This window comes from Heptranchias perlo, chromosome 8 (assembly GCF_035084215.1).
Source record: "Heptranchias perlo isolate sHepPer1 chromosome 8, sHepPer1.hap1, whole genome shotgun sequence".
NCBI lineage: Eukaryota > Metazoa > Chordata > Chondrichthyes > Hexanchiformes > Hexanchidae > Heptranchias > Heptranchias perlo.
In genome coordinates this window covers 49,598,582-49,614,257 of record NC_090332.1, presented here as the reverse complement: position 1 = coordinate 49,614,257, position 15,676 = coordinate 49,598,582, and the positions used below count along the sequence as shown (strand labels likewise).

Here is a 15,676-nt window from a genome sequence, read left to right as displayed (position 1 = left end):
GGAGGGAGGTGTACAGTGGTGTTCCCCAGGGGTCGGTACTACCACCACTGCTTCTCTTGATATATATTAACGACTTGGACTTGGGTATACAGGGCACTATTTCAAAATTTGCAGATGACACAAAACTTGGAAGCGTAGTAAACAGTGAGGAGGTTAGTGATAGAGGACATAAACAGACTAGTGGAATGGGCGGACACGTGGCAGATGAAATTTAAAGCAGAGAAGTGCAAAGTGATACATTTTGTTAGGAAGAATGAGGAGAGGCAATATAAACTAAAGGGTACATTTCTAAAGGGGGTGCAGGAACAGAGAGACCTGGGGGTATATTTGCACAAGTCATTGTCGGTGGCAGGGCAGGTTGAGAAAGCAGTTAAAAAAGCATACGGGATCCTGGGCTTTATAAATAGAGTTATAAGAGTACAAAAACAAGGAGGTTATGATGAACCTTTATAAAACACTGGTTTGGCCACAACTGGAGTATTGTGTCCAATTCTGGGCACCGCACTTTAGGAAAGATGTGAAGGCCTTAGAGCGGGTGCAGAAGAGATTTACTAGAATGGTTCCGAGGATGAGGGACTTTAATTACATGGATAGACTGGAGAAGCTGGAGTTGTTCTCCTTAGTGCAAAGAAGGTTGAGAGGAGATTGGATAGAGATGATCAAAATCATGAAGGGTCTAGACAGAGTAACTAGGGAGAGAGTAGGGCCTCTTAAGGATCAACAAGGTCACCTATGTGCGGAACCATAAGAGATGGGTGAGATCCTAAATGAATATTTCACATCGGTATTTACGGTTGAAAAAGGCATGGATGTTAGGGAACTTGGGGAAATAAATAGTGATGTCTTGAGGAGTGTACATATTACAGAGAGGGAGGTGCTGGAAGTCTTAACGCGCATCAAAGTAGATAAATCTCCAGGACCTGATGAAATGTATCCCAGGAAGTTATGGGAGGTTAGGGAGGAAATTGCGGGTCCCCTAGCAGAGATATTTGAATCATCGACAGCTACAGGTGAGGTGCCTGAAGATTGGAGGGTAGCAAATGTTGTGCCTTTTTTTTTTTAAGAAGGGCGGCAGGGAAAAGCCTGAGAACTACAGACCGGTGAGCCTGACATCTGTAGTGGGTAAGTTGTTAGAGGGTATTCTGAGAGACAGGATCTACAGGCATTTGGAGAAGCAGGGACTGATTAGGAACTGTCAGCATGGTTTTGTGAGAGGAAAATCATGTCTCACGAATTTGATTGAGTTTTTTGAAGGGGTAACCAAGAAGATAGATGAGGGCTGTGCAGTAGACGTGGTCTACATGGACTTTAGCAAAGCCTTTGGACAAGGTACCGCATGGTAGGTTGTTACATAAGGTTAAATCTCACAGGATCCAAGGTGAGGTAGCCAATTGGATACAAAATTGGATTGACGAGAGAAGACAGAGGGTGGTTGTAGAGGGTTGTTTTTCAAACTGGAGGCCTGTGACCAGCGGTGTGCCTCAGGGATCGGTGCTGGGTCCGCTGTTATTTGTTATTTATATTAATGATTTGGATGAGAATTTAGGAGGCATGGTTAGTAAGTTTGCAGATGACACCAAGATTGGTGGCATTGTGGACAGTGAAGAAGGTTATCTAGGATTGCAACGGGATCTTGATAAATTGGGCCAGTGGGCCGATGAATGGCAGATGGAGTTTAATTTAGATAAATGTGAGGTGATGCATTTTGGTAGATCAAATCGGGCCAGGACCTACTCCGTTAATGGTAGGGCGTTGGGGAGAGTTATAGAACAAAGAGATCTAGGAGTACAGGTTCATAGCTCCTTGAAAGTGGAGTCACAGCTGGTGAAGAAGGCATTCAGCATGCTTGGTTTCATTGGTCAGAACATTGAATACAGGAGTTGGGATGTCTTGTTGAAGTTGTACAAGACATTAGTAAGGCCACACTTGGAATACTGTGTACAGTTCTGGTCACCCTATTATAAAAAGGATATTATTAAACTAGAAAGAGTGCAGAAAAGATTTACTAGGATGCTACTGGGACTTGATGGTTTGACTTATAGGGAGAGGTTGGATAGACTGAGACTTTTTTCCCTGGAGAGTAGGAGGTTTCGGGGTGATCTTATAGAAGTCTATAAAATAATGAGGGGCATAGATAAGGTAGATAGTCAAAATCTTTTCCCAAAGGTAGGGGAGTCTATAACGAGGGGGCATAGATTTAAGGTGAGAGGGGAGAGATACAAAAGGGTCCAGAGGGGCAATTTTTTCACTCAAAGGGTGGTGAGTGTCTGGAACGAGCTGCCAGAGGCAGTAGTAAAGGCGGGTACAATTTTGTCTTTTAAAAAGCATTTGGACAGTTACATGGGTAAGATGGGTATAGAGGGATATGGGCCAAGTGCAGGCAATTGGGACTAGCTTAGTGGTATAAACTGGGCGACATGGACATGTTGGGCTGAAGGGCCTGTTTCCATGTTGTAAACTTCTATGATTCTATGATTCTATAACACAACAGAAATTCAGTGGTCAAAGTGGGGAAAATTACAAAACCGTCAGTGTGCGGCTGTCTCCACTGACCCATTGAGAAACGTGAAGAACCCAGTTAATAGTTTCTTTTGAAAACACTTGCATATGGGGTCAACATGTTGCAGTAGATTGAAACACAGTCCTTTTATCTTTTCAACTTTAAGTTAGCCATTCCAGAACAATGGAATGAAAGTCTGCAGGAATTCTAAGTTAAGCGAGTATTAATCTAAACCCTAATGGGCACAGTTCCACAACATTTGCCCAGTGACATGACATTCTTTGTGTGAGCAGATATGTAGGACAAAACAAAACTTTTTACTATGAAGTTTAAAACATTTTCAACAGCCAGTGAATCTTCTGCTTGGATTAAAAACTGACAAGAATGTGCACATTCTATGACTTCTATATATATATTAAACAGTAGGTACCAATTCCTTGGCAGTCTGGCTCAATAGCCTGACAGTCTTCTGTCATTAATCAGTCCCTGCAGGATGCTTCATTTGAAGATGGCACTTTACCAGGAAGAAACAATAAATTTAAGACCAGCCTTGACACCCACAAAGTCTGAATTAACTCATTACCGACAGGTATTGTTGTTCAGAGTTCTCCACATTATTTTAATTTTAAAACTGATGCATCAAGGTTAGCCCTACACATCGATAAGTTATGTCTGCTTCCTATTAGAACTGATCAACAAAGATGCATTTGCAGGATTAGGAACAAATCAGTCAAGGCCCACGAGCACAGGGATGCATACAAGGTATACTCAATGCATACAAGGTCCCTGAACCAAAATCTCAAACAACTTTTCAGAATATTCATCACTAAACATTCAGCAGTACAAGTTCCTCCCTCCCCACAAAATGCTTTTCAGGTACAAAACGTCATTAGGTTAATTTTGCTATGAAAAGGTTTCAAGTCTGTGCTGTCCTATTCGTAACAATGTGAAACGATGCTGTGTTTGTATTACAGATGTAAGGAATCTTACAACACCAGGTTATAGTCCAACAGTTTTATTTGAAAATCACGAGCTTTCTCCTTCGTCAGGTGAGTGAGTGAAAGATTTGTACACCCCAGTCCATCACCGGCATCTCCACATCATTTGTATTACAGAGCAGTTTTATACTCTGTCGGTTCAGTGAAGAAATCTGATTGAGCTTTGTAAAACTATGGCCAAATATCATTTAACTCTTTTCTCACATCAACACTGCTGTAGGGCAGATTCCAGAGCAATAAAAGTAGTAAGCGTACACAAGCTTGTGCGTGGATAAAAGTCATGACTCGTGAATATTTTCTGGCCTCTTGGTTGCCCCAATGGCTCAGAAAGGTCAGCACAGGACAACAATTAGGAAACTGCATCCCGAGCGTGTATCGATGGGCTGCGCATTCAGCTTGCCTGCAGGCTGAAAAGAAATGCTGGCCTAAACAAGAGGCAGCGTTTACACTTGATCATACTTCACACATCAGAAGAGCTGCTGCTGCAAAGTGAATGCTCTATGAAGTTCATTGGTCTCATATATACTGAAGTGTTACTGGAATTCCAACCCATCTCATCTTTTGAGAAAAAATCCTACATTTGATAAAAATATTTCATATTCTCTCTTCTCTTCACACACAATCCCTTTACTGAGAAATCGTGCAATCAACCTTGACTGTCACTAAGAGGTACAAGAGTGAGACCATGTGGGTAATAGAGGACACCCTACCATTATCTCACATTGTTCAATGATGTGCCACTTTTCCACAATATAGTCTTGAGCAACCATGCCAGTTTCTTGAACTTATTAACTTTGGTTTGAGCAAGTGGAAAGTTTCCATTCAACCCATTTGTTACTATCCTTCTTCTGGGCCTGTATATTGATTTTATTAGTGTTGACATGTGAGAAGAGTTAAATGATATTTGGCCTTGGTTTTACACAGCTCAGTCTTATGATCAAAAGATTTCTTCACTGAGCTGAAGAACTGTCTAAAGAAAAAAAGACATTCTTTGAAGACTATGGCAACGATTCAGGTAAGGAAAGAATGTTCTCTATTTTCAGTAATGTTGTGAATTTTTTAATTATGCTAAACAAATAAGATTTGATCTTGTAATACTGTTAAAATTGCTTTGAAGAGAGCATTAAAATGCATCAACGGGTTAATCTGAAAAAATCACCAACATTCCCATTCATCAACCTTGTGCTTGCCAATAGAACATAACTGGTACAAGACCATGTAAAAGTACAATATAAGTAATATGACTACAAAGTATGCAAAAATCACATTCACTCAATGACTTGTCAGGAGCCATATGCAATCTAGAAACAATGAATGACAGAACAGATCCCTCTCATCCCCCCTTTCCTCCAGTGCCCAACCCCAATACCACAGTATTCCAGCAGAAGTGAGATCACAAGCCATTAAATCATTAATACACGGACCTGTTGAACAGTTGTGGTCAAATCCAAGCACAGCTGTATAATCTTGTTTTTCATCATTGAGTAATCACTGATCCCTGTAAATGGTGACCTGTAATAAAACAAATCTTAGAATAGTACGTGTACAAGATTTCAATGCACAACTTGGACTATAAACCTGAACACACTACCATAGTTGTATATGTACCAAAATGGATTAGAACAAGCTTCTGAAACATATCCACTAAACACATTAGCCACAGAAAAAATACAATGCAAAACTTTGATAATTATTTGGTCCAAGTAAAAGATTCTCATGTAGTATACATACCGTCATTAACGTGTCTTTTAAAAAAGTCAGTGTTCAATAATAATTCCTGAGTGTGTACACTGAGTTTCTAAATAGCAGCACTGTAAACCTTACAGGGCTTGTTCAAAAATATGAGGAGGGGAATCCTTCACTTAGCAAATGCTATGACTCAATGTATATGACTCAGAACTGGGTGGCACAGCATACTGAAAAGTTGTTTTCCACTTCTGGGACAGGGTTTACCAACCCAGACTGGACAGTCTCAAGACAAGTTCTTAGCAGTCACAGGCCCATATCACAAAGCCATATACAGTCCAGCACTAAACTGAAAAATTCATATTGGTGCAGTAGCGGATGCTCTTCTGAGACTATGGCTAAGACAGATGACCAGTTAGCATGGAAGAAGCCTACATCTATTCATGTTACACTTCACCTAGAACAGCTCAATACTAGGATTGGTGCCTACAATGGAAGCATGCAATTTCTTTGCTTTGTTGAATCAAATACATACAATTAAAAAAAGTGGGAAAACTACAGTTCATGAGCAGTTTTGAGCAAAATCAGATCACTCTTTCACAAAGGCTCCCTGTCTCAAGCTTTAAGAAAACTGCCTCATATTATTCTGTAATTGGAAATTAGAACTAAAGATAAAGTACCAAAAAAGGTGCAGAAATTTGATTTCTGCACACTAATCTAAAACTGATCCTTCAATAAATGTGTTATTTTCATCATAACATCCCTGTGCTTCCCCCTCTCCAACAGTTTCTATTTATTGAGGCACATTGTATGCAGGACACCTTGTAATAGTTTAGTATTGTGACTTACCAGACTGAGTAATTAGGATTTTAATGTTTTGTATGCCGAGCCCAAGATCACAGGCCCCTTCCTACATCCCAAGAATAGTCCAACATGTCATACCGTGGAGTGCTCACTGCCACACATTATCTCCTCCTCCTCTTCCCCAACCCACAACTCCTTGATCCAATCCATGGTGCAGGGGGAATTTTCTAGACACTTCCCCACCACCCCCCTCCCCAACACAGGGGAGGGAACATGTAGAAAAGATGGCCATGAACCACTTGCAGTGCCTACAAAAAAAAATTCTAATACAAATAAAATTTAAAACAATGGTGCAGAAACAGATTGGCTCCAGGTCAAAGTAACAAACCTCAGGTACATCTGAGGTGTCCCACAAACCCCCCCACCATACAGTATACCTGTTTGAAATAACAGGAAAGCGTTACGAGGAGCAGGATATTCTCAACTTCCAAACCAGGCGCTGCATATTGACAATTTTCATAGTAAATGCACGCAAGAGCAATTTACCCCAAGATAACTTCTCGAGCAACTGAAGGGAACAGTAATGGACATTTGGAGCCAGCAATGTGTGTGGACATGTACCCCTGCTTTTTAGTAACTAATGCTTTCTTTCCTAACTAGAAGCACAAAGTTCAAATTAACTTTTTTTTAAAAAAGAGCTCAGCCTTTGGGCAAGTGGCTGAATAGTTTTACTTGCCACAATTTTCTGTACAATGAAAATGCACTCTTGTAGTAGGCACAGAGTAAAACAGATGCATAAATTACTGACTTTTTCACTTCAGATTTATCTGCTGCAGGCTTTGACAATCCAAAATGTTTGAAAAATTACCATAACTGTGAGAACAGGCAAACATCTTATTAGGTATTATACTTCTTGATAAAAAAATGTTGAAAGTCAACTTCCACCTTCCTGAGTAACTAGAGCAGCACAGTACACAAATGTGCAATTACGTTAGGTTGACACCTTGGGGCAGAAATTGCTTGGAAAACAACGGTGAACTCAACAGTGCTCACAGTTGTTAGCGGTGAAATCGAGGAGCAAGTTCCGGCGTTCATACGTACACAGTGAAACATGGAAATCTGGGACTTGCTCCTACTGGTTTGCCAGCGAAATGACAACTTTGAATTAAAGTTATATTGCTGGCTGCAAACAGTGGAATCATTGAAAAAGCAGCAACTTGCTCATCTGCCCAGCTGGAAAGTAACTAATATTACCACAAAACAGGTGCGCTTAAAAATACCAAGTCTAAACAAGTTTTAATAGCACTGTAAGACTTAATGACTGCCAAACAACTAAAAATTAACCTTTTAAAATGAGTAGAGACTCAATTTTTAAAAATATAATTCTTGGTCATAATTTTTTTAAAATTAAAACTTTTTTAAAAATCTCTTGTTTAATGCAAGTATTTCTCACCCTCTCTTCTCTCTCCCCTCCCACTGTCTAAAATAATTGTAAAAACAGGTATAATGTTGTATCTTTCACTTCCTGGATTTAATATTCCAAGCCTGCAGAAACAGTTTTGCAGCGTGTCAAAAATGCTGCAATCTGATTGGTCGAGGGGAGAGCGTGATCCTCACTTCATTGGAGCTAACACTGGGCTCTTCTTCCCTTCCTATTAGAGGAATTGCACCCAGTGGAGGCTGCAGCAAATTAGTGGGTCAGTATAAATCTATGGAGCGGCGAGCACTATTGGTTCGCTGCCCGGCGCAATTTCTGGACCATTGTTTACCTGTCCAGCCATGCCAACAAGGCCTTAGCAGCTGCAATGAGGTCCACAACTGAGGTAAGGAGGTCGTTGGGAGGTTTGTGAGAAATTGTGCCATCATAAGCTGTGCTTTTTCTTCTAGTGCTGATAAAATTCTGGAGGTTGTTGGTGGCAGCCCGTAACTTCAGGGCCAAATTCTTCATGCTTTCAGTTTCCAATCCATAATTCTGCAATTAAAAGCAAATCAGAATAGAAGCCATGTACAAAATATGAAAAGAAAAAAATGAACCTAAACAATCTAATTGTATACACATGAAATTTTGCAACTACATTTTACCAGATCCCCTAACATTCTAACCCTCAATTTATAATACCCTAATTAACTGCAGTGTTTATTCATCTTTGCCCCCTCTATATTTCAATTGAAATCTAAATAACTAAAAACATGAAATTAACTAAAATTGTCATTTACCCATATAATGCATCTTCAGTGAAGCACATTTACTAACTGGTTTATATTACAGATCATGGCTCCAGACGTGGGCTTGTTTTATTCCTTGCCTCCAGCGGCAAAGCATCACCAGCAGCAAATGCAAATGGCCACTAGGAGTTGCCATTGTGGCCACCGCTGTGTTCTGGCTGAGTGGAGTGCTCTGTTCCTACAGGCTAGCGATTTACTTTTCACTTCGCTGGCCGGCTTAATTCTTCCCACATCTGTGGCCAGAGACAAAGTCAAACATGATCTTTGAACAAATGTGCATGCGTAAATCTCACATGCAGTTGCCCCTATCGTGCTCCTATGACTCTAACCCTTCCATTAAAAGAATTCTATAATATAAAGGGGATCAGAAATTTAGGAATTCATAACTATCGAACAGACATTGTCTTTCATTTAGTAATTGGTTGATCTTGCAGTAGAATATTATATTAGAGTTTCCCCACCCCATTGAGATAGCAGAAATTGTTTGACACTTGACTAAGTTGGAGTAGTCTTTCTTCACAATATTTGCCTCTTTAAATACATTACTAAAAAGTTCTCCAGCAGCCCCCAACGGTTTAAAAACAGGCACCCTTATTGCCAAATGAAATACTGAGCCAGAGACCGGAAATATGCCAGGTTCAATCCCCGCGACGGTTGAGTTACCCGATCTCAGCTGGAACAGCAGTAAGAGCACAATAACAATAGGGAGTGGAAAAAAGGTATCAAGATGCCCACTCCTGATCATTATCTAATAACCTCTGTTGGCAAGCGTGTACATGTGGCCATCTTTTTGGGTGAAGACAGGTGATTGCTACCCTACCCCGGGGAGATCCAAGAAGGATCAGGCTCACACATGAAGAACGGCAAAAAAACTGAAGTACTGGGAGGCTAACACCACCCGTAGAAATATGATCCCAGCACAAATCACTATCTTCAGGAGACATAGAATGTACAGCACAGAAACAGGCCATTGCTCCACACGAGCCTCCTCCCTTCCAACTTCATCTAACCCTGTCAGCATATCATTCTAATCCTTTCTCTCTAATATGTTTATCTAGCTTTCCCTTAAATGTATCTATGCTAGTCGCCTCAACTACTCCTTGTGGTAGCGAGATCCACATTCTTACCACTTTGAGTAAAGGTGGTTCTCCTATTGGATTTATTATTGACTATCTTATATTTGTTGCCCTTAGTTCTGGTCTCTACCGCAAGTGGAAACATCATCTCTACATCTACTCTATCAAACCCTTTCATAATCTTAAAGACCTCTATCACATCACCCCTCAGTCTTCTCTTTTATAGAGAAAAGAGCCCCAGCCTGTTCAATCTTTTCTGACAGGTATAACCTCTCAGTTCTGGTATCATCCTAGTAAATCTTATTTGCACCTTCTCCAGCACCTCTATATCCTTTTTATAATATGGAGACCAGAACTGTTGAGTGTTGCAAGTGTGGTCTAACCAAGGTTTCTAGATGTTTTTCTGTTATATCTTTGAGTAAGGATTCCATTATCTTTCAACATCAACATTAAGCTATTGATCTATAGTTCCCTGGAGTTGTTCTATCTCCCTTTTTAAGAATAGGAATCACATCAGCTGTCCACCAGTCCTCTGGCACGATTTCTTAATATGCACGGATGCAATCCATCCAGACCAGGGGTCTTATCCTCCAAGTTTGATTAGTTTATCAGTTATCGCTCCCCTTTCTATCTTAAATGTCTTTACATCTTTTTTGATCTCTTCTTCTCATGCCATGCCCACCATATTGGTCTCCCTGGTAAATACTGAGGCAAAGTAATTATTTACTGAGGCAAAGAGTGGGAAAAACTCCACTTTCCATTTCCCCTTAATTTTCTCCACTCCCAAAGGTGTGGCATCTTGCTAGGGTACAGTTCTCTCTTGCCCATGTGTCCACTATTTATATAAAACCCTTGACAGCAAGTGTCAACTAGCTAATAAACTGCAAGAGCATCAAGCCTGATTTTCGGCCTTACCCGACATCCACAAATATACATGCTCAGCAGGCGTTACTGAATTGTAATCAGGAGCAGAAACTCTGGCCAGTTTTCCCTTCCCTAACCCAATTGAAACGCCTGTACTATTGTCTAGCAAAGATCAGCAAACTCAGCACAGATCAGGGGCCTTCCGGATCTGCACGGCTCAGGTACTTTCTGGATAAATTTGCTGAACCATCAAGGGAGCTTTGACTTATTTAGTCTGTTTGGCATGATCCATAAGTCATAAGAATTACTAGTCTGAGCAAGCCCAGCTCCTCAAAATTCCCACTCACAGGCAGCATTAGGCACAAATTAGAATCACCAACTCCACTAGGTTTCTGATTTCAGATGCATTCACTAAGGGGAAAAGCCAAGATCAGATACCTTCCCACAGGGAAGATGAAACACAAAGGCATGCTTACGTTAGAAGGTGCAGCTGACAGCAAATGCACAGTTCTGCTGTGTCGGCTTGAAACCTTAGCTGTCGCAAACTCACTTTTTGGTGTCTCAGGAGCTACCTTCGACTCTACAATAGTAACCACGAGTCTCAGGCTTTCACCTTAGGTGTAAAATAGGAAATAGCAGCACAGACCTCACAGGCTTCAGCTTGTTACATCCTAGACACTTAGTAAATGTGAAAGCACCAGTAGGATATGGCAGGAGACACACCATCGTTGTTGGTTCCTACCAATCAGTCTAGAACAGCACTTCTGGGTTACTGGTACCAGCGACCCACATTCCTTCAGCTATATAGGAGGTTTTGTCCAGGAAAATATAACCTCCAATTACACCAGATTCTCTTTTTAAAAAAAGCGTCATTGGCTGGTAGCTGGCTTCGCAACTTGCGTGAAAGTAACAACTCAAAAAAAAAATCACTTAGTTCATTATGTTAGCCGAGGTTCAGTGGTAGCACTCTGAGTCAGAAGGGTTATGGGTTCAAGTCCCACTCATGATACTTGAGCGCATAATCTAACGACATTTTAGTAGTACCGAAGGAGCCTTTTGGAGGAGACTTTAAACCGAGACCCCGTCTATGCTCTCAGGCGGATGTAAAAGATTCCATAGCACTACTTCGATGAGCAGCAGGGGAGTTCTCCCCGGTATCCTAGTCAATCAGATCCCTCACTCAACATCACCAAAAGCAGATTATCTAGTCATTATCACATTACTGCTTGTGGGACCTTGCTGTGTGCAAATTGGCTGCCACATTTCTTATATTACAACAGTGACTACACATCAAAAGTACTTCATTGGCTGCTTTGGGACATCCTGAGGTCATGAAAGGTGCTATATAAATGCATTTTTTCTTAATCTAAATGGGACAATGAACTGGAGGGTGAAGATATAGATGATAAATCCATGTTATATGGTGACATAAGGCTGATTACTCAAGCATAAGACGACACTACATATAGTACACACAATGTACCAGCTGGTGTTTACACCGTATTAATTCAAACTGGTCTCAGCATGAAATATACCTCAAAGTTAACTCACTTTCTGTCAGCGCCAATTGAAAGCACACAATAAGTCATTCATACTGTAACTGGAGTTCAGACTTAAGCACGATGCAAAATACACAACATTCAAACAACCAGTTCCTAGCATGAGCAAAATATGCCAGTCACTTCCAATCTGCACAAGCTGCTCCAGAGTGCAATAAGCTACAATCTAAAGTTTACAAATTAACCAGTTGCTGGATATAGAGCTCCCAATCCATGCATTGCTGTACCAACATACTGGATGTAGAATTTCCTGGTACTAAACTACAGATTTTTCAAAGCAGCAACATTTATATAGCACCTTTAACATACAAAAATGTCCCACAGCATTTCACTGAGGTGTAACCACACAAAAATGGACACCGAGTAAAGAAAGATATCAAGATGGGTAGCCAGGTTATTCAAGTAGCGTTTTAATAAGGGTCTTGAAGAGGAAGGTGGCGAGGTAGAGTGGCTTATGGAGAGAATTCCAGATCGTGGAGCTAGACAGCTGAAGGCACAGCTACCAATTGTAGGGTGAAGGGACGGAGATGCACAAGAGGCCAGAGTCGGAGGAACGGAGAGTTTGGATGGGGGAAAAAGGGTTGAACGGCTGGAGGTTACAAAGATATGGAGGGGCAAGGCCATGAAGCAACTTAAAAACAACACAAATTTTAAACTGGAGGCAACAAAGGCCAGCAAAGGCACAAGTGAGCAGGACTCGTGTGGGACAGGATACTTGTAAACAATCTTACAACACCAAGTTATAGTCCAGCAATTTTATTTTAAATTCACAAGCTTTCGGAGGCTACCTCCTTCCTCAGGTGAACGATGTTTTAGATGAGCTGAAGCTTAGACCATGCAAGATGGAAGGTCAGCCAGCAGAGCATCAGAGTCAAGTCTAGAGTTGACAAATGCACGAGTGAGAATTTCAGCAGCAGATAACAGTTGCAGGGGATGTTGTGGAAAAGATTTGTGGTTGGAAACTCACTTCAGAGTCGATGGGATGCTGAGACTGTGAAAAGACTGGTTCTTTCTGAGACGGTGGGGGCCAAGATAGTGATTTTATTTAACTGGAGGAAATTGCAGTTCATCCAAGACTGGATGGATATGCAGTCTGGGAGAACATAGCACGAAGGGTCACCAGCATACCCTGTGGAACCTGATCCCGTGTCTTCGGATGATGTCGCTAAGGGGCAGCATGTGCATGAGGAACTGGAAGGGACTGCAGAGGTAACATTGCAGGGGCGGGAAGAGAAGCCTATGTTGCCTCCAATTTAAAATTTGTATTCAGCCATAGAGATGCTGTGGTTATGACTGTATAGGAAAAATTGGAATCAGGCACAAGCCGACCCAATGAACAGGGCAATGGTGGTGAGACTTCGGGAGGAGGATGGTGTGGTTTGTCCAAGTCAAAAGCTGCAGAAAGGATGAAGAGGCATAGTGAATCATGGTCAGTCACAGAGGATGTCATTTGTGACTTTGATTAGGGCCATTTCAGTCCTGTGGCAATGGTGGAAACCTGATCACTATATTCAAACATGGGAGTTAAGGGAAAGATAGGCATGGAATTGAGACATAATAGCACATTCATGTACTTTGGAGAGGAAAGGGAGATTGGAGATAGGGCAGCAGATTGCAAAGACAGAAGTCACAGATGTGTTTTTTTGAGAAGGAGGTGATAATGGCAATTTAAAGGGAGGACAGTCTTTGAGGAGTGATATCAATACATTCCACCTTTGTGATGATCATGCATTAAAAGGCAAAAAACAGATCAAGGTGATCAAAAATTTATAAGATTGAAGACGCGTTTGAAAGAGATACCAGAAGTGGTGTCAAATTTGTTATCAGGTTTCAGAAGACTGTTACAAACAGCTTCAGTTTCACTCTAAAGGGAACACAACTACCTTGCAATTTCTCTAGTGCCTTGGGAAATCGAAAAATCTCATTTTGCATTCAGTTGTATTGCAATATGTATTATGCATGCAACATGCTCTATTTTTGTATGTAGAAACAAATGCCCTGGTACTTTTATAACCTGCAGTTCTGCCAATTCATCCTGATGCAAAGTTAATCTATTTTCTACAGAAAGCTGAACACTGTGGGCGGCTCAGTGATGAGCACTGGCATATTTAGTAGTGGAAACATGGAAATTTTCTCCCCCAAACGGCTTTGGATGCTGGGACAATTGGAGCTTTCAAGACTGAGATCAATAGATTTGTGTTAGGTAAAGGTATCAAGGGATTATGGACCTATGTGAATTAAGTTGCGGTACAGATCAGCCATGATCTAACTGAATGGCAGAGCAGGCTCGAGGGGTTGAATGGCCTACTCTTTTACCAGTGATTGCTAAACATAGGAACAATAGGAAGTCCTATCCAGTTCCCAACCAAGCGAGGACTGCAGCAGCATCTTGTAAGGGGGAAGTGAAAAAAAGGGAGGAGAACATAAGAACATAAGAAATAGGAGCAGGAGTAGGCCGATCGGCCCCTCGAGCCTGCTCCGCCATTCAATAAGATCATGGCTGATCTGATCCTAACCTCAAATTCATGTCCAATTTCCTGCCCGCTCCCCGTAACCCCTAATTCCCTTTACTTCTAGGAAACTGTCTATTTCTGTTTTAAATTTATTTAATGATGTAGCTTCCACAGCATCCTGGGGCACCAAATTCCACAGACCTACTACCCCGAGTGAAGAAGTTTCTCCTCATCTCAGTTTTTAAAGAGCAGCCCCTTATTCTAAGATTATGCCCCCCAGTTCTAGTTTCACCCATCCTTGGGAACTTCCTTACCGCATCCACCCGATCAAGCCCCTTCACAATCTTATATGTTTCAATAAGATCGCCTCTCATTCTTCTGAACTCCAATGAGTCGAGCCCCAATCGACTCAACCTCTCCTCATATGTCCACCCCCTCATCCCAGGGATTAACAGAGTGAACCTTCTTTGTACTGCCTCGAGAGCAAGTGTGTCTTTTCTTAAGTGTGGACACCAAAACAGTATGCAGTATTCCAGGTGCGGTCTCACCAATACCTTATATAACTGCAGCAATACTTCCCTGTTTTTATATTCTATGCCCCTAGCAATAAAAGCCAACATTCCGTTGGCCTTCTTGATCACCTGCTGCACCTGCATACTAACTTTTTGATTTTCTTGCACCAGGACCCCCAGATCCCTTTGTACTGTAGTACTTTCCAGTTTCTCGCCATTAAGATAATAACTTGCTCTCTGATTTTTCCTGCCAAAGTGCATAACCTCATATTTTCCAATATTGTATGGCATCTGCCAAATCTCCGCCCACTCACCCAGCCTGTCGATATCCCCTTGTAGGTTTTTTATGTCCTCCTCACTCTCTACTTTCCCTCCCATCTTTGTATCATCTGCAAACTTTGATGTGTTACACTTGGTCCCCTCCTCCAAATTGTTAATATAGATTGTAAAGAGCTGGGGACCCAGCACCAACCCCTGCGGAACACCACTGGCTGCCAGTCCGAGAATGAACCATTTATCCCAACTCTCTGCTTCCCGTTAGATAACCAATCCTCCACCCATGCCAGAATATTACCCCCAATCCAGTGATTCTTTATCTTGAGCAATAATCTTTTATGTGGCACCTTGTCGAATGCCTTCTGGAAGTCTAAATACACTACATCCACTGGTTCCCCTTTATCCACCCTGTACATTATGTCCTCAAAGAACTCAAGCAAATTTGTCAGACATGACTTCCCCTTCATAAAGCCATGCTGACTTTGTCCTATTAAATTATGTTTATCCAAATGTTCCGCTACTGTCTCCTTAATAATAGACTCCAAAATTTTACCCACCACAGATGTTAGGCTAACTGGTCTATAATTTCCAGCCTTCTGCCTACTACCCTTTTTAAATAAGGGTGTTACATTTGCAGTTTTCCAATCTGCCGGGACCTTTGCCGAGTCCAGAGCATTTTGGAAAATTATTACCAATCCCTACTGCCACTTCCCTCAAGACCC

The 15,676-nt window shown here is 41.5% G+C and overlaps 1 protein-coding gene across 1 annotated transcript in view; it reads right to left on the bottom strand.

The window, feature by feature from the left end:
- Positions 1-15,676, bottom strand: part of LOC137324827 (connector enhancer of kinase suppressor of ras 3-like) — a 319,399-nt gene that overhangs the window by 224,452 nt on the left and 79,271 nt on the right. The window contains exons 3-4 of the mRNA XM_067989554.1: positions 7,758-7,960; positions 4,923-5,010 (exon numbers count right to left, since the gene is read on the bottom strand). Coding sequence (XP_067845655.1) covers positions 4,923-5,010; positions 7,758-7,960 — 291 coding nt within the window. The remainder of the gene's footprint in view (positions 1-4,922; positions 5,011-7,757; positions 7,961-15,676) is intronic.